General features: G+C 39.3%; 1 protein-coding gene and 1 long non-coding RNA gene across 3 annotated transcripts in view; one reads left to right on the plus strand and one right to left on the minus strand.

Moving 5' to 3' along the window:
• Nucleotides 1–11485, minus strand: part of stx18 (syntaxin 18) — a 32570-nt gene extending 21085 nt beyond the window's left edge. Inside the window, exon 1 of one of the 2 annotated variants that reach the window (XM_077574424.1) lies at nucleotides 11265–11485. In XM_077574424.1, the coding sequence (XP_077430550.1) occupies nucleotides 11265–11417 (153 nt within the window). In that variant the 5' untranslated portion in view covers nucleotides 11418–11485. The remainder of the gene's footprint in view (nucleotides 1–11264) is intronic. The other variant, XM_077574426.1, reaches the window with a different exon arrangement.
• LOC144057135 (uncharacterized) lies at nucleotides 11465–16489 on the plus strand. The gene is made up of 3 exons (XR_013295170.1): nucleotides 11465–12061; nucleotides 12883–13027; nucleotides 14144–16489. It is a non-coding gene; the product is annotated as an uncharacterized LOC144057135 (long non-coding RNA).
• Nucleotides 16490–24526: the final 8037 nt, after the last annotated feature.

Here is a 24526-nt window from a genome sequence, read left to right on the forward strand (position 1 = left end):
TCCAAGATGAGAATCGTCTCATTACCGCTTGATGTTTGATTTCAATTAAAATGTAAAACAGATTATTTTGGATCAATGTCCCAGAATCTCAGTTTGTACTGACCTGTAATGTATTGTAATAATGTAGACATTGTACTGCAACTTTTGCCCAGCAGGTAGTGCTAAATCCCCAGACAAGAAGTAAATGAAGGAGTGGTGTGTGTGTGTAAGGCGCAAAGCAGAGTGCTGCTCTGGGGGTTGAGCTGTCTCCAGTGTGTATACATTGGAGCTCGGATTCCCAGCACAAGCTCAAGGGCTTGCAGGGGGTCAGAGGGATCAATTGCTCTTGTAACTTAAGACCATAAAGAGCAAGTAATTCCTCAACAATGAGGAAGGAGGTGGCCTTGCGCATGTGTATGGATGAACATGCAACACATGCAACCAAAGGAGGAGACAGTCTGCCGGGCGAGGTCTAATCTCGACATCATCAAAGACCCCCACTTTACCTCCTCACTTTCTCTTTGGGCCTGCAGCCTCCATTGAGCCCAAACAAACCATCAGGAGGGATTATTATGAGCGAGACAAGAGAAAGGGCTTAGTTAGCAGATTTTTTTCTCTCCAAATGGCTTGAATGTCTCTTTTGTTTTGTTAAATCCAGGTAACTGACACAATTAGATGATGACTAACTTGATTCACTTTAAAACCTAAAGGCTATTTATACAGACGCCATGCTATGTTGGATTCAATTAGGTCTGATACAGAAGGAGACCTTAGCAGCGATGACATGTTGATTTTATTTTGAAGTTCAAGTAAATTTCCCATGGCCATTATTTGCTTTTTCTTGTTTTCCAGGGTACATTGCAATCAGTGTTGGGAACGTTACTTTAAAAAAGTAATTAGTTATAGTTACTCATTACTTGCTTAAAAAAGTAACTGAGTTAGTAATTGAATTACTTCATAACAAAAGTAACTCGTTACCAGGCAAAGTAACTATTTTCACTACTTAAAACAAATATTTTTATATCAAATATTTTTGATTTTTTGTGTTTTTAAAATATATTATTATTATTGTTATATGTTTATACAAGGAATTCAAATTACGTCCAGGCTATATAGGGTGTTTTAATTTATTTTTGTGAGTATTTATGTCACACAAATGCCTCACTCCATAATATGACACATCATACAATAATAATAACAATAATAATCATTCATTACATTTGGAGTGGTGATGTATGTTCTACCACTGCCAGTTAATTCAGCAATCAGAATAATAATACAAATAAAATAAATACTGGATAGATGGGGATTTGTGGCACATATGTCATCTATAGGTAATTTGTAGACAGTCCTAGCCAGTCCCTCCAGGACTTGCCGGGTATTTTTTTTGTTTGTTGCGGGCTAAAATAATCAATAATAGATAAAAGAAATTGCCAATGCTATTAAAATATACAGTGCTTAATGCTATCACGGCCAAAATCACAGCCATAACTACTACTATATTTACTCCTCAGAATCATCAGCTTCCACTGGATCTCTCTGAAAAACATATACTTTTGTACACTTTCAAATATGAGAGTATGGTGATACATCTTCAGTTTATAATTCTACACATATAAAGACATGTTTAATGATTGATTTACGTCAGAAAACTGCCCAACTGTAGGCTTAACATGCATCATTCACATACAAATGTCACTCCATCGTCTACATAATGAAATAAGAGAAATACAATTTGTTGGCGCTATTAATTACACTAGGCGAGCGTGTCGCTATGACATACCAGTATCTTTATCGCTGTTGTGGTGATTGTGGAGTTGCAATATGGCTCTTGGCACAACATGATTGTCAACAAATCTAGTTTTTTTTTTTATTAATGTCACTCTCAAACCAGTTCCAGGCGAGGATGTGGACTCTTTGCTAAAATATGCTAAGCCTTCAGGTCCAGAAGGAAGGACATGTCCGTCACCTCGTGACACGCTTCCTGCGGCACCTCCAAAATAAAAGTCACTCTACATTTCAGCTGTCAAGGCACTTTTATTGTGACAAGGTCCGACAACAACAGTGCCTCTAACTGTGCGCAAATAATATATTATTTAAAGCTAGTCACCGCACAATGTCTTGTAAGCTTACCTCGAGCCTTGAATCTAATAAATAAACGCAATAGAGCAACGGATTTCTCATACAATAACGATAATGGTGTTTGAAATATGGGGACAATAATTAGTTAGATTAGTCCGTTTATGAAAAAAACATGGCGTTATCTAATACAGTTAGTTTAAACGCCGTTATTCCCAACACTGATTGCAATCCCCTGCAAGAATCTGGTTGTCATAGTGATACTGCATGAAATTTAAGGCAGCATATGCTGCCCCAAAACCAGTACGAAACTTTCAGCATTTATGGCGCCTTTACACACTGTAAAAAATGGGGAATACTGTATTTTTTTGAAAAACATAGTAAAGTTTTTTTCACTCAGAAATTTTAAGTACATTTTACAAGGAAATTTTTTAGTACATTTTATTATTTTATTTATTTCTTTCCCCCCCCAAAAAAGCGTTGAGGAACGAAGTCATGACCTTCACCTTGGGAGACATACTACCACCTGAGCCATGCCACTCTTGCTGTTTGCGAGGTGAGCAGTGAAATGAAGATCACAGTGCCCTAAAGCAACCCCTTTGAGGGGAAAGATTCCCCTGACCAAACCCTAATGCACGCTTCACTACAGTCTCTCTCGTCTAGTTAGGAATGCTGTTTAGTTACAATTTCTTTTGAAATGAGCTGTATTTCAGTCGAGAAAAGTGCGGTGCGTTTGTCAAATTCAATATGTTCTTTCTATTTTTGTGACGCTCCAAAGAGCGTTCTGCATGTCAAGAAGGGCACACACATCTGTTGCACATTAGGTGCCGGCCGTCAACATTGTTGCCGCGGACCTAATTTAATATTTTCTCTGTTTTGATCTTCCACCTTTAATCACTGGCTCTTGGGAGGATCGGCTTTCCCCAAAAAATTGTTCGAGAGCAAAAAGCAAATGTTATTCCAGTATGTTTATGGACTCGTGCATGTGAAGAGAGGACTCACACACAAAGAGAAATGCTTGGCCATGTCAAACGTGGGCGAAAACCGCAATAGAACCGTAAGCAGTCAGGACATTCCTAACTGGCAATTTAAATTTCTCTGCTGAGATGGTTGCAGATGATATGTGCAATGCGACTGAAACAGCAGTAGGGGGGGAAGAGAGCAGGGGACCTGCACCACAGGATAGAGTAGGGTTTCTTTGAATCAGCACCGTTGCTTTTATTAAACCACCATTTCTAATACCAATGTAACAGAACATAACAAAAAGTTGGTTGTGCAGGACTGAGGTGAGCGGGCTCATGTTTGATGCTTGACATCAGGCACAACTTAAAGTCCAGACTCCCTGAGGGAAATGTAAAGTGCTTCTTCAAGGCGCCTTTGAAGAGGTTTGTTTTCGTGGAGCTCATGTTAGGCAAAGCACTCCTTGCTGTATAAGCAGCCATCATGACATAGAGAAAATACATTTTATGATGGAAAACGCCAATCGTCCTTTGCCAACCATTGATATATGCCTGCACATCATTGGCACTCACAAGTTTTTGGACAAGGTTACCGAGCTGACTCTTGGCTAAGTTGCATTTTATCATGTTTTACAGCCAATGGCAAAGAGCATCTGTTATATCTACTAGGGACGTGCCCAAAAAATTGATCCTCAATTATTACGCTTCAGAATCTATATAAAATATCCCAAAATCGATTTTATTTAAATGATTTTATACAGTCTTGCCCTTGTTTGTGTGTGCCTTTATTGGGAGCGCTGTTCAGGCTATACACGATTTTGAAGTTGTAGCTACATTAGAGAGTAAAAGGAAAAAGTCATGATCAAGTTATGCCAATAAAAGGTTTTTTTTTTTGCAGTGTGGGAAGAGCATATGCTGGTGGGTAAGCGTTTTTGTATGAATAGCCATATTTTGAGTGATAAAAGTGCCACGAGTAGCGCACTAACTAGCGTTAGCGAGTCAATGCCGCTTTCCATTGTGCGTTAGCCTTGAGCTAGCTACATTTGGGAAACAAGCTAATAGGCATGGGACGAGACACAAATCCCACCAGGAGATGTCTCACAAGATTGAGTCCAGGAGAACGAAATGAGACAAGATTTTTGCAAAATTTGTTATATATTTTTTTAAATGACCAATATAATTTCTCCAGTTTTCAGACAATTTCAGAAAATCTACAATCTAGCTCTAAAGTGCAAATGTGAACATAAATAGGAGATTCACTTTTGCTACAGGCAAATTTTTCAAATGCTGCAGCCATACAAGCAGCTGAGAACTTTCATCTTACTGAATAGTTTTAGTGCTTCAGCTATGGAATATTTTGATAATATTGAATATCCTACTGAAAGTTCTAGCAAATATTTGGGTATTCAGATAAAGTTAAAAACAAAAAACATATATACATATAGATTGGCTGGCAACCAGTTCAGGGTGTACCCCGCCTACTGCCCGAAGCCAGCTGGGATAGGCTCCAGCACCCCCGCGACCCTAGTGAGGAAAAGCGGCCAAGAAAATGGATGGATGGATGGATATATACATATATATTTGCTTGCTTAAAGAACAAAATTGCAATTACATCATAACTTATAAATACACAAGACAAAAAAACACCTTTTAGCTCAATGAGTGCCCAATTAGTTTTCATTTTTACATAATCAACTTTTTTTTTTAAACCTTAAATTTGAACTCTCTCTCGCGCTAGGAATTCTCCCCATAGATTTTGGTCTATGAGTCTCTATATCCACTTTTAAAACCTGCCTTAAAACACATGCCTACAAGCTAAACAATGTTGTGTGCACCATGTGTAGTTTTCTTTGTTTTGTGTGTTTAGATTTATAGTTAAAGCAACACTAAGGATCTTTCAGTTTATGTTGATTAAGGCGGCGCCTTGTGGAAAAAATGGTAAAATGGTAATATTATGCCTGAAGGAAGACCACATTTCCCATGAGGACAAGCGCATTGTGTTGTTGTTTTTAGCTCACGCTAGCTTTTTTGTTTTCCTCAGACAAAACTCAGACATAACTTTTCAGCTGTTTTGCAGCTTCTGCCAGGAAAGCAGTAATTGTGCGTCGATATTTATATTGACTCCCGTCTTTGTAACGAATGGGTAAAGGGGGAAGTAACATATGCCATAAAGCAGTTAGCACATTTGTAGTTTTTTGTGTGGCAGTGTTCCTACCATCCTCCTCAAAGTTGCTTAGTGCCAGTAAAAATGATACAGAACCCCTCAAGCCATTGCAAAAGTACCATTCAACTAGTTTTAAGTTTGTTTCATCAGAAGAGTTATGAAAATATTTTATTAAGGTTGAAAAGTTCCTTAGTGCTACTTTAAGACTATTAAGACATAAAACAAAGTTGATGCTAATCTACCCGTTTATTACAAAAAAGTGTTGATAAGAGAATTGACAAGAAATCGAATTATCAAGCAGAATTGAAAATGGAATAAAAACCATAAAAAATCTTTTCAATTCCCAACCGTATTGTTGAGCCAGCAATGCAATTATTGCAACAGCATTTGATAAATGAGCCTGTAACAAAAGTGACTCTCCTGTTTATGTTTACATTAACCTTTTAAAACTAGGTCATTAATTTTCTTGCAGTCTGCTCAATAAAAACAAAACATTTTGAAAACAGGAACATTTATATTAGCATCTATTTTACTTAAATTTTTCCGAAAACGTCATCTCGTCTTGTTCTCGTGGACTCAATCTCGTGAGACATTTCGTCTCGTGGGATTTTTGTTTCGTCCCATGCCTACTAGCTACATAGAGTATTGATTGTGGTCCATCACAGTGTCTTTGTGGAAAAATGTACTTTCCATCCATCCATCCATCCATTTTCTTGACCGCTTTTCCTCACAAGGGTCACGGGGGGGTGCTGGAGCCTATCCCAGCTGGCTTCGGACAGTAGGCGGGGTACACCCTGAACTGGTTGCCAGCCAATCGCAGGGCACACAGAGACAAACAACCATACTCACAATCACACCTATGGACAATTTGGAGTGTTCAATTAACCTGCCATGCATGTCTTTGGAATGTGGGAGGAAACCGGAGTACCCGGTGAAAACCCACGCAAGCACGGGGAGAACATGCAAACTCCACCCAGGAATGCCGAAGCCTGGACTCGATCTCACGTCCTCTGCACTGGGAGGCGGACGTGCTAACCAGTCAGCCACCGTGCTGCCCAATGTACTTTCCTTACAATTCAAAACTTTTTTTTTAAAGAAGACATTTTAGGCTCCATTTATCATTCTGTCTTGCAAACCAGACTGGGGTAGATCATGATGATTCTTTGCACATCTATAGATTGAAGCAGAAATCATTGTTAATTAGGATGCACGATAATGCTATTTTCGTTATTTATTTATTTTTCTCTTTTCTGGAGAGCTCAGTATTGTTCATTCGATTTGACATGTCATCATTGCTCTTCCTTTAAAAAAAAAAAAAAATATATATATATATATATAGTATATATATATATATATATATATTTTTTTTTTTGTATGTGGGTGAGTATGTGTCTGTGCGTGTGCGCGTGTGTGTGCGTGCGTGCGAGTGTGTGTGTATTCATTAGTTCACCTAAAACCTATTTTAAAAAAATCCCATACCGTTCACCTAAACCAAACACTTCCGGCCAGAGTCGTGAGGTCGGCAGGAGACCCGAGGAAGGACCAAAGAAAAGAAAGGAAAGTGAAATCCAGCACCGACCAGACACCACCCACCAGGCCACTAACCAGAGTCCTTCACCAACCCCAGAGACATCTAAACTCCAACAAATCAGGGAGACCTCAAAAGACCAAAAGAGAGACTGAGAAAAGGAAGGACAGACGAAGCAGAGTGAGATCCACAGACACCAGCCTCCACCGATTCAGCGACCTGAGGTTGAAGCAGATTGTGTCTAGTTTCGATAGATGCTGGTGTGGTGGACCTGGCATGCATGAAAGTCTCCACCAAAGAGGGGAGCCGTCCACCCCCGCCAGGACAGAGCAAGCGCAACACCTCAGGGCCCCCTAGGCCGCGGCAGCGCCAAAGGACGACCCCCGGGCCCCGCAGGGGCCACCGGCCGAAGAGCAAACCCAGGAGCAGGAGCGCCCCCCACCCCAACGCGGCCCGCGCCCCCAACCCAATGCAGCAGGACGGGGCACTGCAGGCCCGCCAGGCACCCTTCCGGTCCACAGCCCCCGACCCCCCATCCACCCCCGCCATCCACCCCAACCCAGCCCCAGCCGCCCCCAGGCCCCCAAACCCCCAGACACCCTCCCACCCAGCCGATAATTATCGGCCACCGATATTATCGTGCATCCCTATGTTAATCAAATCATTTAGAATCAAAAACTGTTTTGAATCAAATCGCAGACCCAAAAATCAGAATCGAATCGTGAGACAGTCAAAGATTCCCACCCCTAATGACAACGCAACAAAGAACCATAGTTTGGAGCAAGGAGGAAAACAATAACTTTATTCAGCGTGTTGAGTGACATAAATATAATGTTATTTATTGAACGTAGCAAGCTAAACGCAGAAATTACGTTTATTTGTGTAATGACGTTGTTCGTGTGATGCGCTTACAAACGGAGTATTCCAAATGAGCACAAATGACCATGTATACGCCGGGAGTAGCTCTGTCCGCAACAGATGTAAACAGGTTATCTCGAATGTTTCAGATTAGAAACCAGAATTCTGACCTTAACCCGAAAATTTACTGCATGTAAACATAGTCACTGACTGAAGCACAGCCATACATCTGCTGCCACTGCCTTGGGACTAACGTGATCTATATGATGACCAATCAGTGTGATCAACAGACACATGACACTGTGACTTTTGTTATTGTTTTACTCAGGAATTTTGCAGTTTAGGAATTTATATTTTTCTTTACATAAGGTATTTATTGCTGTGTTCATTTTCACAAACTAATCAGTGTATTTATTCAGTACTTCTCTTTTTTTGTGGGGAATTTAATTTGTATTTCTTATTAACTCTTTTACTGCCAAAAACGTTAAATGACGTTTAGTAAAAACCTAAGGAGGGCCGCCAGGGACGTTAAAAGACGTTCTCCATTTTTTTTTTTGGGGGGGGGGGGGGGGACTGGTGGAGGAAAGCCTTGGCCAGCTGTGGTGAAAGTTTCAAGCAGATCTAGTTAGCCTAATGACTATTTTTGGCCCCTAGATGGCAGCGATGACTCTCTTTTGACAAGATTGGGTAGGCGTCAGTGGAAGACGTGAGGCGGAGCTAGAGGGGACAATGGCTGGGGATGGGAAGCGAAAATGGTGACCGGTTGCAAGCAGCTCACGCTTGAGCATTTTTTTTCAAAGACGAAAAGCATCGACCAGTGCTAAAGAGCACATTGATGACGACGATGATCATCATCGATGATGATGATGGTGACTCCGAGGTTGGAAGCGTTGACGCGGCAGTAGAAGACGTGAGGCGGAGCTAGATGGCTGAGGAAGCGAATAATGGCGACCGGTTGCAAGCAGCTCATCGACCAATGCTAAAGAGCACAGTGATGACGACGATGATGATGATGGTGGCTCCGAGGTTGACGCCGAAGTTGGAAGCGTTGACGCAGCGGCTATGACCACGTCATAAAGCCTCACCGGCTAGCGATGCTAACACCGGAAAACGCGGAGCACAACCGAGCATGCTCAGGCGGACGTTCAATCGGACGACGAAGAGTGCCTCGAGTCCAATGCATATTCATCGGAGGAGTGGGTACAGTCTGCTACTTGCTATTCCCCGGAAAAAAAGGCCGTCAAGAAAGTGTAACGTCTGCACGCGAAAGGGGCAATCGCAGTGAAACGAATCTGTTGTGCAAATCCTGCTCCGTCTCCTTGCACGCAGGGGAGTGTTACAAAAAGAAAAACTGTATTTGAAACATCCACATAATTGTAAATAGTACCACAGTTGCACACATTTGTAAATAGTTTGCGAAATTGTTTTGTCAAATTGTTACACTGTTGAATGGAAATAAACGTATTTTGCTATGAAAAAACACTTTTTCATTGTTGGCGGTAGCGTTTTACAGAAGTAAAGCACTATTTAGGTGTTTGTGGCATCATTCATGGACAAAAAGAAGTGTACAATTCACTAGAGTGCATGAAATAACATCGTTTCACAAAAAGCTTGTTTTCTCCGTTTTTTTTGTTTCAAAACAGAGCATTTCGGTGAAACTAACCATTTTCCATTGTTGATTACTGAAAAACGGAATAAGGTAGAAACAAACTTTTTTTCTGATGAAAGATGAGAGTTCAATCTTTCATTTGGTAGTATGTGTGTTTCCATAGTCCAAACACAAAATTTTCTGTGGACCTTGAAAGATCAGTCCAAATGCTTAAATCGGCTGGCACTGGCGGCATCCCTTTTCTGAAAACGTCTGGCAGTCAAAGAGTTAATAAAAAACGTGAAAATCAAAATCATGACTTTAAATTACATTTAAAAAATCCTGATATTCATTTTTTGCAATATCACCCCGATGTCAAAAGAAAGAATCCAAAGTTTGAACCTCCTAGCTCAAACGGTTGCCGGGTTACGGCCCTTCAAAGTTTGGGTGCCATGCCCACTTCTGGGACCTGGAAATTGCACACAAAATTTTGGACCATATTTTGGAGACACACATCTTTTGTTATAAGATAGGTACAGACCTCTAAAACGTAATATCTATGTATTCTGAGTTGACCTTGTCTGTCAGAATCTGCACTTAAAATAGCATAGCTATATATATATATATATAAAAATAGAAAGATATTAACCCTTTAAGAGTCAATTTTGTTTTTAATGATGCAATACAGTTTTTGTTGACATTTTGGGGGTCCTTATCCTGGAAATGTTTTGTGTTGGTGAGGTTTCAACTGATTGATTATCAGATTTTGGAACTTTGTATTTAGAGAGTTTCGAGGCGCTGAGCCTTTGGTGGGTGTACTAAAGGGCTCCAAAGTTGGCCAAGTGGGCACATGATGATGGGAGTGAGCTTTTTACCCCATCAACAGTCACCTTTCATCAACATTTTCAGCCAATAAAAAAATTGATTGGACATAGAAAACTATGCCTTTGCATATGGTCCAAGTCCAGGAAAGTAGGTCAATTTCCATGTTCGATTACCCTTTGTACACAGTACATAATACCGGAAGTACATTTACACAAGACTTACTATCTCATGGCTTATAAAGCACTGGAACTTTTCCCATGTCCAATATGAATAATATCTGCCACAGACACTGACATTTTGATAATCTATGATACATTTACCAGATCTGGCTTGACAAAACCAAACACCTACGTTCATGGACAAGCACCATCTCATAAAAGAACCACTGTGGGTATATCAGCCAAACATTGAGAAACTTGTTGAAATTGAGAGCTGCCTACTTTACTCAAGAACAAAACCACAGCAATATACTAATAAAAGGAACGTCAATTTAAATGCCAGAAATCACCACCGATTGTAATATCTTTAAATTAATCCATCATCAGAAAAATGAGCACCAAGCAACAACCGATAGTGCTCCTATGAGAAGCAGACCAAAATTGTTATGTGCACCACTTATTATTCAGATAAGTTTTCTACAGAAAATTTTAAAGCATTGTATTATATAGTATATATCTCTCTTGGCTCTACAGCCATGACAATTTATCTTAATGATAGCTAACAAGAGAGCTGCCTCAGAAAAAGCGCCCTTGTATGAAAGGTCATTGGCCAAAAACGCGCTTGCTAGAAGTTACAAACGGATCTGACATCTTAAGTGACATCAGATTCATATTAAACATACTATTGAAGTAAGCAAACAAACTGTATACCAGACAGCAAAGACTGCTACATTGGCTAAACTTGCATTATCAGCAAAATTGGTCTACAAAAAATACCAGGAATAATAATAGTAAAACAAATAGAACTAGATAGATGGATAGATAATGATTTAACTGTTAGTATCAAAGATATCGGGGGGGGGGGGGGATGAAAATATTATTAGTTGTGCATCACCCATATGTGCATGGAAATGAATAGTGACTGTAGGACGCTAACGTGAGCATTTCAACACTAGTTACAAATGCAATGAATAGAACGTTTTGAAATGGCGTTTTGTAAAATCACGTGCGTGTATTCCAACACATGAACATTGACAAACTTTCGTGAATGACAATTTGACCGTTTTTAAGGAGATTGTGTCTGCGTTAGCATGGTTAGCTGCAGTTAGCTCGAGCAAAGACTTACCACTTCTTTTGCCTTCGGAGAGAAGCCATTCTTGGGTCGGCTGCGCTTGAAAATCTCATCTTTGGTTGAATCGAAACCAATTCCTATCGCCTTGTTTCTGGTTTTGACTGTTTTAACACTGGCTTTAAAAAGTAGCGTTATATCCAGAGCCATGCCAGCAGCGCAGGGAGTCCTGTAAACAAATTGACACGTCACCCGGACGTGTCGTCATTACCACGCGACGAGTCCGGCACCGTTGTTTTGATTCCGCTGGAGGAACAAAAAGGCTTCAAATCTCCCCCAAGGTTTTCCGCATGACTACGAATTAAGCGTGTTTTAAGGACATCATGTTTTACACTCTGCAGGTGTTGTGACTGTTATGAAGATGCGATTGACCGTGTATTGATTTCAAGTTGTTTACGTTTTAAATGTCAGTGTGATAGACTGATAAACACTCTTGACTTTTTCGCGACTTAATTGCACTGATTTGCAACTTTCTGTACTGTATTCCAGTAATTTATAAAATACAATCAATTAATTAATCATGCCACTCCAACTTGAGGCAATGTCAAGCAGGAAGCGCAGACCCAATTGGACAGACCAGGAGTGTTATCTTCTTGCTCAGCTAGTCCACGAAAGAAAAGAAGTAATCAGATTGAAGCGCACCAAACGGCAGGCCTGGGATGAGATAACACATACCATCAATTCAGCCTTTCCACAGATGCAGCGAACAGCGTTTGACTGCAGCAAAAAGTGGGAGAATCTGGTGGCAAAGTCAAGGGAGGAGATTAAACGACAGAAGATGCACACAGGGACAGGTGAGTAAAATTTACAGCCTCTTGTACACTGTGTTCCAAATTGCTATACATGTGTGATTTAAGTAAAATAAACACATGCAGTTATTCTGCGGCCTCAGAAATACATTATCAAACAGTTTTATAGTATACCTACTACCTTGTAGTGTCCAGATGGGTGGTTGGTGAATGATTGTCATCTGCCAACATGTTCTAACTGATCATTTCCTGCCATGATGGTATAAAAAAGAAGCACCTTGCCTTGGGCAGTTGCTGCACAAAATACCATTGAAGTTGTGGCTGCTCTGGGTATCAAGAAGGAAATCTCGTGGTGTGGCCAGCATCATCTCTTGACCTCAACTCTATGGAGAACCTATTGAGCATCCTTGAAAGTAGAATCTAAAACAGTAGATGGCAGTGGATCTTGAAGAGGTACTCCTCTGCTACTGTGTAACTTGATTGGTAAATAAAAATGTTTTGGGGGGTTGAAATAGCTTTTATTATATTTATTTTTCAAATGATATCATGTACTGTAATTACATACATCTTTCAGACTTCTTTAAACCCTATTTTAAAACAGTTATTGAATTGGAACATGCAAAAAAATACTGTTTTCATGGGAGTTTTGTTATGTAACTTAATGGAATTGTTAATGATTCAAAAATGTATTAAATGTAAAATGCATAGAGTAGACCATAATGCTTAGTGAATTATGAACAAATAAATGTATATAAGAAAATAACTAAAATGAATCATTTGGAACACATTGTTTGCCTTCAATATATTTAAAATGCCATATACCTTATTCAATGTGTGAAGTTACATAGAATTGTTGCTTTTCACAGATGATGACCTGTCCCTGGATCAGTTCAGTGCTTTGACCCAGATAGTGATTTCTGTGATGAATCCTTCAGTAGAATCAGTCCTGCAACAAGATGAAGATGAAGATGACTCTCAACACTTTGACTTGGTGGAAATTCAACAAAACAGGTGTTCTATAACTACTGTTGTTTATTTTTACTAGCCTATTTCAGAATATCATATATACAGTGATACCTTGTCCTACAAGTGTAATTATTTCTGTGATCAAGCTCTCAATTCAGTATGCTTGTATACCACACAATTTTAAATGCCATTAATCACTCATCTCTCATTAAGAAAAAAAGTTGATTTTTTTGGGGTTGTATTTGAACTAATTTGCTCCCCAAAATGTCTAAATACGTTCTATTTTCAATGTTTTAAGTGTTCCAAAGACGTATTTATACATTTTTAAAGTTTTTTTTTAATGCTAGAACATACAGAAGGCTTTGATCCAACCTCTGAACGGAAGATAAATCTTGAAGCAATGGTAGTGATTATAAAATCGGCCAGCAGGTGGCAGCAGAGTACAAGAGATCAACCAGGGCCATGTTGCAAAAGGTCTTCCCCCACTGTTTTAACAGATTTGTGAATAATGATGAAACTTAGCTATATTCTAAAGCTAATTGCTGCAAAATGGAAATAGATAGAAATATATGTTTTTCTTGATGAAAGAAGAGACTCTAATCTTTCTTTAAGTAGGTTGGATGTTTTTATAGCAATAGAACGCAATATTCTGTGGGCCTTGCAACATCAGCCAAAATCCAGTAAAACAACTGGGAGCAAAGGGGGTTGCTTCAGTGAAAATGGCTGGAAGTGAATGAGTTAAAGAAGAAAAATAGCACCGTATTGTAAACAATAAATATAAAAGCATAATTAAAAACAAAAGTATAGAAAAACCCCAACAGATTTTATAAAGTGTATTTTATACACACGTACAAACTGACTGTACTATTTGTGTGACATGTACATTTATTGGTGTGGCAGTAGTTTAATTGTTTGTTCCGTCCAGTAAACAGCTGAAAATGTATCTGCGTTTGTCGCTGTCATTTTTAAAAAATTCACTCAAGCAGCGGCGTATCTGAAGCTAATTTTGTATTTAAATTTGGGCTTGTAACAGAAAGCAAAAACTTTGATAAGCAACGTGTTGTAACTCGAAAAACTTGTAAGTTGGTACCGCTGTTATATTACGTTGAACTAGAACTGAGTGCTGATTTATCGACAAATCCAAATGTTCTTCCCTTTTAGTGTCACTAACGATGGAAGCATGTTCACAAGTGGCGAACAATTCCAAGTTAAACAAGAGCAGGCAGATTTTGTGCTGCCTGCTTATGGAGTAGATCCATCCACGACTGCACCAGGACAAAATATGACCCCTTCAGTGCAGTTTAGCCCTCATTATCCTGCTGCCTCTGGAGAACAGTCAAATTACCACTGCTTTCCTTGCACACATGCAGCACACTGCAACGCTTCACAAGAAAGAATGGATTTGGAAATGTCTGTGCTAAGAAGACATGAGGCAGTCCTCAAGCTTCAAGAGGAGTATTATACACTAAAAATTCAGCGGATGAAGAAACAAATGGCAGAATCTCCTCTACAGGACTGACATTTTTCCACCTGTTGCATCTTCTTGTGGGTTGAGTGCTTTGATTCATTTATTTATTGTGGTTGGACACTATAGTATAGTTGTGTAGTATGTAATTCATATTTTGCCTCTGCGAATACGGTGAACAAGTCAGGATGCAATTAGCAAAAATTTGCAAGTAATGGGTGCTCACCCTCAAAAATACAATTACCGGTAGTTAATTACCTGTATTAATTGATTAAACAATAATATAAATATTAGGGATGTTCGATACCACTTTTTTCAGACAGATAACATTATGTTAACAGTAATTTCTGGACTATAAGACGCTACTTTTTTCACTTGCATCCGACCCTGCAGCTAATACAAAAGGCGCGGCTAATACAAAAGGTGCGGCTTATCCATCAGATCACAAGGGGGCGCACTATAAAGGAAGCACAAGAGCGTCAGGCAGAGCAAAACAAACCAAGTGAACCCAAATACAGTAGGAGATACAGAACGAGAGCGAGACAATTTGCGCACTCGTTATGTAAAGGAAAGTAGAGACATTAAAACACATGCGGCTTACAGTCGGGTGCGGCTTATATGTGTAACAAACTCGAGTATTCCCCAAATTTAGCTGGCGCGTCTTATAGTCAGGTGTGCTTCATAGTCCAAAAATTACTGTAATCAACTCTTCAGTAGTCACTGATACCAAGTACCGATACCACTAGTACTTTTAATACTTAAAATAATATATCCCAATATAACGTTTTTCCCTAAAATTGCATTAAATTAATGGAATTTTTTTATTCAGCTAATTTCTCATAAAAAAGAAAAATAAGGCTGGTTTCGCCATCAATGCGGATACCTTATCGATACTTAATCCATAATAAATATACCCCAAACTATGATTTCAAAACACTTTTAACTCAATTTAAATCTCATCTTGCAACATAACCATAAAAAAGAAATGATTTGCGTGGAACCATAAAAAATAAATGATTTGCGTGGTTTGTGCTTGAAAAACTGCATTGAAATTAGGACCGGGCAGGCATGTGAATAGTGTAAATCCGCGTATAATTGACACTCATCGAATATTTTATTTATTTTTTAACTCAAAAAATTATTTAAAAAAACTCAATGCTGATAAACATTCAATATGTGTTTTTCATGGGAAAAAATGAGGAATAGTGACTTGTAATTGTAATTTTGGTTTTCTCTCATTTTTCATGAGCTGAATTCAAAAATCTAAGACAGAAGTGCCGAAGTCCGGTCCTAGAGAGCATCTATCGAGCCTGTCTCCCTCCTCCAACGCAATTGAATCCAATGATCAGCTCATCAGCAAGCTTTGGAGAAGCCTGATCATGCATCAGATCTGTTGGTAGAGTGAAACATGCAAAACAGGCTCTCGAGGACCGGACTTGGGCACCTTTGATGAAATACTTTTCCTTTTCATTTCTCTCAAATGTTGTTCACAAATCAGATATATTAGTGAGCACATCTCCTTTGCTGATATGATCCACCCACCTCACCAGTAAGTCAGTCTGATCACATTCAAGTAAGATCTAAAAACGTTTGCAATCTGTAACATTTGGAAAATATGTCATGGAAAATACTGTATCTTGAATCATACAAATTTAAGTGCTGACTTATTGTGAATGCGGCATGGTGCTTTTCTGATGAAGTCTACTTACAAAGTATTTTTTTTTAAATTATGATTTGTAGTACTTTAATGTTTTGAAAAGGGAAGGCAACTAGTGTGTGGTAAATTAAGTTTCATGCTGCTTCATAGAATTTACTCTAAAGTGCGAATTTGGAAGCAGTAAATGTTTGACTTGCAGTACCCCAACATGAAAACGGTTCATGCCAATGTAAATAGAGTTGAAATAATGTCCGGTCTAGACAAAACTGTGGTAATTTGTGCATAATATTTCTCATAAATCACTGTATTTGTAAGTGACAGCCTTGCACTCAAATGTAAGTAAGCACTGTAGCCAAGACTTTTTAAATAAAAGTCTCTTATTTGCTGTGTGGTTTGCTCATTTCCTTTGTTAGTATTGAGGCAAGAATATGTTCAACCCGAGTGCTGCCACTGTCTGTACTGTTCTGCCACTTCAGCACCTTTATTTTTCATTCATTGTATTTAACTTTGGTTGTGAAAAGCGAATTGATATGAGCTGTCTGTCCAAGTTGTCTCTGAGCACATTTAAGTTATAAAGCAACCATGGCCTGTTTTAGCTGCCGGTTGTAGGAGTGACAGGCATGTGCAGAAAATCCCATTGATCATTTTTCTGTGAGTTCTTCACAATATTTTCTTTTTATTTCCACATAAAAACTTTATATTATATGGAAGCGTATTGCATTCACTTGAAAAAAAAAGTCCTGTTTTTCTGACACATTTTTTGGGGAAGCTTTGTTTTTTCGAGTATTTTTTTTCTGTTTTATTGAATAGTTTTTTCCCGTTTTCCTGATTTTTTTTTAAAGGGATTTTCCCTCAGAGATTAGAGAACAAACCATAATACAGTATACACATTAATTCCTTTATTGAGAACCAGTAAATAGACTATCTTATTGCATATGGAGGTATGCAGGAAAGTGTCCGTCTCCGCTATTGGCGAGTCTGCAACTAGTCACTTGGAGTTCAGAGGTTAAAAAAAAAAAGGCTTAAAGTGCACAAATTGACACACTTGGGCCTCCACCAAGAGTCACCCCTTCCTCACTACTGTATATAAGAACTTGGAAGACCAGCAATAGCTGCCGTGACTGAGCAAAAAAGGTTGGAAGACGGTGAGTGCATTGCCTTCGCACTGTTGAACCAAGAGAGCATTTAGCATTAGCTAAAGTCATAACACAACCACTAGTCACCAGATTGACTAGTGATTACATTTGTTATAAATAGTTCCAGAAGTGGGCGGCACGGTGAATGACTGGTTAGCACGTCCGCCTCCCAGTGCAGAGGACGTGAGATCGAGTCCGGGCTTCGGCCTTCCTGGGTGGATTTTGCATGTTCTCCCCATGCTTGCGTGGGTTTCTTCTGGGTACTCCGGTTTCCTCCCACATCCCAAAGACATGCATGGCAGGTTAATTGAACACTCCAAATTATCCATAGGTGTGATTGTGAGTGTGGATGGTTGTTCGTCTCTGTGTGCCCTGCGATTGGCTGGCAACCAGTGCAGGGTGTACCCCGCCTACTGCCCGAAGCCAGCTGGGATAGGCTCCGCGACCTTTGTGAGGACAAGCGGTTAAGAAAATGGGTGGATATTTCTAGAAGTGTTATACGACTGGGAACATTTCAGTTTAACATCAAAACAAATCTGACACAAGAGATAAACATTTCAACTTTTAGTTCCAGATAATATATCTGACGCACAACTTAGAAAATACCCAGAGGAAAAGAAATGGACTAATGAGACATGTTTGAGATCTCAAGCATGTCTCATTTACTTCTCCAATAGATAACAATGAGATTGGTGTGAGACCAAACTGAGACTAAGGTGTATTGCGCCTGTGTCTTGTCTTTTTCTTAGGAGCAATGCCATGCACTTAATCTCAAATTAGTCTCCTTTGGAGTTTTAGATGATATCTCAATAAGGTCTCACATATTTTTCACTGTTTCTCAGCTCGCCGGTTGTGTCTTGTCTAGGTCGTCTCGTCAATTTGTTTGTACGATAAGTTCTAGTTGTACTATGCAATGATAACTCATATCTTATATACCTTTATAGATCTCTACATAAATCATATTTATCATGTATATCTTATACTGTTTATTACTTACATAATATATAGTGCAACAAATATTTTAAAGAAAGTTAAAAAACAAAAAACAAACGCTTGTTTCCGGGAAACAACAAAATGTGGATGGCTCTGCTGAATCAGAACTACACTACTCGCAATTGTATATCATGAAAATACAGTTTAACCTACTTGAGAAAAAGGTCTTCAATTATTAGCCGTGTAATATAGTTTCACTTTCAACTTCTTCTGGAGGAGTGTTGTGGTTTGTTTTACACTACTACAAATACTACTGCTGTTTGACAGTGTAAGTGTTAATTTTGTTTTCAGGTCCAATCTGTACCTTTTTTTTTAACTCTATTTTTCGTGTGAGCAAAAGTATTGGAGCATGTGGCTCAAGAGCATTCTTTATTGCCCAAGTGCGTCCTATTCATAGCCAGTAGAACCATTTGGAATGTCCTGAAAAAGAAAGTAAACATTACAATGTGGAATGGATAGACAAATGAATAACAGAGTTGTCTACAAAAACAGAGCTGTAAAGAAAGACACCAAGTGATGTGACCGAATGCCAATGAACTATTCAGTCCCTTTTTTGTTTTAAAAATAAAATCAAAAAGGTTTAGGGACTGACTAAACAAACAAACACCAAAAAAGAACTATTCAGTCACATGGTGCAGTGCACCATGTGACTGAATGGTTCTTCTAGTCTAGTCTTCATTAGTTACTGAACATCTGCAACTTGTTTGGCTTGGATTCTAAATGTCGATTTGCAAGGGAATAGAGTCACAACAAAATAGATATGCACAACAAAATTGTGTGATTCAATAAATTAATGTTGGTGGCGCTTCAAAACCTTTTTTGAATTTGGGATTGTCACTAAGTGAGCGATGGTTGCACCAACTGTAATTTGTTTGCGATTGCCCGGTTTCATAGATTCATAGATTGGTGATGTGGTTTCTAAGAATTTATTAAAAACTACAGTAACAACTTATTTCTTAAAGGGAAAGCCAACCCCCCAAAAAATTCTTGACAATATGTTCTATGCAGCCCCTCTAGTCTATCTACATACAGTATTCTGGTTAATAATGTCATGTCTGGGGAGATCTGGCTTTGGTTGAGGGCCCTGAGTGGGTTCCCGCCCTTCCGCGGGTTGACCAATCCGGGCCCTCAGCCACTTGTGCCTGGCCCCAGGTGTGGCTAGTTACCCAATTAGTGTGGGTGCATTTAGTTCCCGGGTGGTGATCAGTCCGTGTGAGATCATTGCCGCTTGTCACGGTCACCCCCGGAGTTCTGTCTGTCATTTTGATTTTGTACCTTTTCAGTTCCTTGTTTATTTTATGCTAACCAGTTCCTCGGTTAGTGTTTTCTGTAAAATAAAGCACGCCAGTCTCGCCCGCACTCCTGCTGTGGTTCTCCTGCCTCCCTGCATTTTGGGTCCTCCACTCCACACGCCGACAGACACCACACCGCTCTGTGACCACACCGTAACAAATAATGTGTCAGTTGAATATGAGTTAAGCAGCAAAATCCAGCAGTTTTTATCAATATCAGAGGGCGGCCATTTTGCCACTTGCTGTCGAGTGAAAATGACATCACAGTTGCTCAGGTCTCAGGTAACAACCAACCACAGCTCAGCTTCAGAAAACAGGAGATCTGTGATTGGTGGTTGCGCCCTGAGCAACTGTGATGTCATTTTAAATCGACAGCAAATGGAAAAATGGCCGCCCCCTGAGATGGATAAAAACGTCTGGATTTTGCTGCATAATTTACATTCCACAAATGTAATATTAATCAGAATGTTATTAGGTCACATATAACACAGATATATAGAGAACTTCCTAAGTACAAGCGATTCTACGACATTTCTGGATGAAGTGTCAGTGACAGTATCCATTCCCCCCAACCCCGACAGATGAGCCATGTTTTGGAGTGTCCTTCAGGCAGTCCACTTAAGTGCCTCAAAAGAAACCCCTTAATCTTCACTTTCTCTTTGTTTGGACTATTATCACAGATGTCCGTCAAGACCGCTTTATCTTCACAGGACTCAAGTAACTGACGTTGTCTTAATTCTATCAAAGGTTCTTATCTCAACTTTGCCCGAGGATGCATCCTTACACACTCCTTAAAAAATGGTTCTGATTAGGTCTTCCCTTATTTAAGTTAGCGTCAGATTTTTCAAGAGCTTTTTCATGTGTTGCGCTCATGCTTGTAGCGCATTCTTGGTGGTGGCATGCAGTTTACCACAAACAAGTCTGCTCTATTTTCTCATCATAGGTTATTTAATGGGAGAAAATGAGACTTGTTCCACCAGTGTGACACACTGCTCAGAGCAGTTGACGGCAGTTAGCAGTCTTGAAACAGTAGAAGAATGTCCTGCAGCCTGGTCGGAGGAGGAGTAATGACATGAGAGTTGTTGCCTTTTGAGTTGGGAGCTTACCTGTCACACCCTCCAGGCTTACAAACAAGCCTCCAAACACGTCCCTCCTCGGTGTGCAACACTCACTTTTCTTTATGGCTCTCTTCCCATGACATATGACCAAAGTTGACATTTGGTGGCCAAGAGGGAAGATTTTGCCCGGGCATAAAAATTTCTCATTTGGCTTGCGTTGGTTGGCATTTTGTCAACAAGGCAAACAAGGAAAGCTCTTTGAGCCCTGAAGAAAATACATTCAGAGAAATTAGGAGATTGGTTTGATTGAGTTCTAAATCATCTAAAGTTCTGCTTTTGTCATATGATATCATGCTGGTTTAATTAAAACTACAACAAAACATAGAGTCTAGAGTTTTATACACTTAGCATGGGTTTGCATGACTGAGTATAATTGTTTTATACCACCATATTAGCCAGTACCCACTTTCTGGATCTGAATCAGTAAGTATTGCATGCAAGGTCATGTGCATCCAAGTTTCCCGGAAAAATAATAATGAAAAACACATGCAGCAATAGGTTAAGTACAGATGTTGCAATCACAAATTAAGACTTTCCATAATGCAGCTGCTGTTACAAATGTTCAAATTTATTTATATTAGAAAGGGCAATGGTCATAACTAAAACGACCTCAGGCGCAATGTGCCTGCGCAGTGGATCAGCAACAACTGATGCTTTTACTTAGTTGGTGAAAGGATATCTGAGAAAGGAAAAACGTTTTAAAGTTTAAAGGCCCTCGTGCCTCTTGTTTTTTCATTTTAACTTATCCCTAACCACAAACAAACTATTGATTAAAGACTACATTCTGACCAGCCATTTAACAGAGTAAGTCAATATTTTTATAAACACTCTGTCAAGTTAAAAAGGGCTACAACGTAACCAAACCAGCCGAACCATGACAAATATGAAGAAAGGTTGTGATTTGGTGAAAAAACACACCATATCAGTCTGCTATGTGCCGCTAATTCAACTCATCTTGGTATATGTTGCAGCAATTTACAGTATGGACAGTTAATAACTCTTTTGCTTCTTTTAATTAAGCATACATTTGTGTATGAAAAGAAAGTGCATCACGGTGAATTTTCAACCAAGACTCTTAAGTTGAACGGACTATTTTTTATTTTTTTTACAATGTTCTTTGATTACCACATTCCTAAACTTGAATTGCGTGTTAGTGTTTCATATGGCCTCACTAATAGACAGCCCAGATTAGAACATTCTGGATATGCCTGACTTGATCATTTTCCACAATGGTCTTCAAAACAGGGTCAGCCATTGCTGTGCCAATGAAACGGGATCCTCTTTGTAATTAAAGCCAGAGAAAATTGGATCATTTTTTTGCCTGGACAGCTTTCACATTCCTACCTAATATAGCACTTGAAGCTTTTTGAAGTAGCTGTATTGCTTTCCAAAATTATACCTTTCATCAGTCAATCGTTGGGGAAAAAAAGCAAGCTGACATTTTCAATTGGTTGTTTGTGTGCGTGCCCGTGTTATCAAGATAAAACAGCAGTGGTGGTACAATTTGAAGCGCTCAATTATATCTTATACCTCTTGAAGATGACAGGAACATTTTACTGACTGTCTTTACCTTCTGAATGAAACCTATTCAGGTTAGTTCTTGTTGAGCAGACAAAGCATAGAAAGTTTCATCATTCAACCAACATTTCTTTTTCAATAAATATGCCTGTAAATCCACACAAAACCTCAGAGACAAACCCACCATAAAGATTGTCGCCCATGGAGCAATGTAATACAGTCATGCCGACAACCACACATATTTTTATTGCCAGCAAATTAAAAGTTATTCGGTTGAACTAAAAGCATTTACCATTATATTCATTACCGCCATCTTTGAAAGTTGATGTGCTTCCCCTTCTCAAGAGGATCACACTTGTACATTGGCACAGATTAATGTCCTCTGCAAAATCATCCAGTTATAGTTTGACAGATTTGATGCAGACAAATATGCACAGACACAAAAGGGTGGAAAAAAGCTTCATGGAAGCATTTACTGGGCAGGTCGCACGCCTTCCCATTGCCTCATCCTCAGTGGACAGATGTCACGTTGAAATGACTTAAGGCGTAATGTTATGGAATAAATTGTCATGGAGCATTATTTCTGCAACAGAATGTGCTATGTGTCCAAATAGGTGACACATGCTGCTTGTTCTTTCCCATTAGTTGGCTTTGCAGTAAGGCAGCTCACAAACAATGGCCATTATGCATCCTTTGGCATGTTTACAGTAACTCTCAAATGAAACATAAACTGATTAGTGGCTTTGGTGTTTTCTCCTACTCTGCTCATATTCTGGTCAAGGCCAGAGCATCGCTAACAACTTCTTGTACTTGTTATTAAGCTAAAAAGATGTGCGAGGCCACATGTAACAACTTGGGACGAACTCACTGTTGAGACAGCATGACACTCCCAGTCATTAATGTCATCCGGTCCCATGAGTCTGACTGTCTCGAGCTGCAAAGGCTGCAATAAGAGAAGGTCAAGCAATGTCTCCAGCCAAAAACAAAGTGATAGGTTATTTAGAAAAGTACATGCTGGATTTGAAAAGGAAATGGTTTTAATGGCAAACACTCAATAGCGTGTAATTACAATCATACAACCTTGGAAGATGTTTTTTTCCGTTTACTTAAAAGGTTGTCTTGACTGGGAAACCATCTTGAACCCAATGGAGACCACGTCAAACATATATTATTGCTATTATTATTATTAATGTTAACTTATTTCGTCCTTCAATTCTTGAGCTGAGAGCCAACATTTCCTACTTGAAATGACACAATCATGCACTCAGGGGCGGTCAAAACAAGTTTTACTTCTTTCTGTCCCATTTCATTTATTTTACTTTACTTAGAATTTCAATATTGCTTTATATTGTCCTTTTTTTTTTTATACAAATGAAGAAATAAATTGAATTGAATTTAATTGATCATGAGCATTTACTGCATTAATAATGCCGAACCTACTTTGGCCTTTGGACACCTGGTTGTTTAAAACAAGCAATTCTAATACAACAATACCCCTCCCTGTCAGTAAGGTGGGGGCTTTAGGACCCAGATGCGGGAAGGCAGGGCAAGGAGGCAGAGGCAAGGAGGCAGAGGTGTAGTCCAAAAAGACGTTTTAATATCTAATCAAAAAAAAACCTAACTTCAAAATACAAAATAAACTGAACTAACAAAACATGAAGCTAAAGATGACAAAACAACTAAGGCGAGACTAACAACATGACATGGATCCTGATCAGGCGAAGAGGTCAGCGTGACGTGGCGAAAGACTTACGACAGTTGCAACAGCAAAAATGAACCGACACAGACAGGGGGGAGACAACCGACTAAATACACCAACACTAATGACATGACAAGACACACCTGGCTGAGGGCACTGATTGGATGACACATGAGGGTAATGGGGAAAGGTGGACACAATCAGGGTTGACAAAGACACCACACGAGGAAGGGCAAGTGACCAGAAACGAGAGGAGTCAGACTTTTCACAATAAAACAGGAAATGACAAGACAAGGGGAAAACACAAGGAAAACATGACAGGGAGTAAACAAGACTGAAAATAAACATGACACTCCCTACATATTATTTTTTCAAAATACATTGCAGCAAAAAAAAAGTATTTAGTCAGCCACCGACTATCCAAGTTCTCCCATTTACAATGATGATGGGATTTAAATTTATTTCAAAGGAGAAAATTGAGTTGATATTTCAGCAAATTGAGTTACGAGGTGTGTCATGGAATGAATTGCACTTGTAAGTCAAGGCACCACTGTATGTTGAATTTGACGAGCTTTGGCAATTAAACCTGTCCTGTCCATTGCACATCATGTCCCCTACCTAATATTCTGCTTAGGAACCCTAATCTATAGCTAGCTAGCCATCTTA

The sequence above is a fragment of the Vanacampus margaritifer genome, chromosome 8, assembly GCF_051991255.1.
Source record: "Vanacampus margaritifer isolate UIUO_Vmar chromosome 8, RoL_Vmar_1.0, whole genome shotgun sequence".
NCBI lineage: Eukaryota > Metazoa > Chordata > Actinopteri > Syngnathiformes > Syngnathidae > Vanacampus > Vanacampus margaritifer.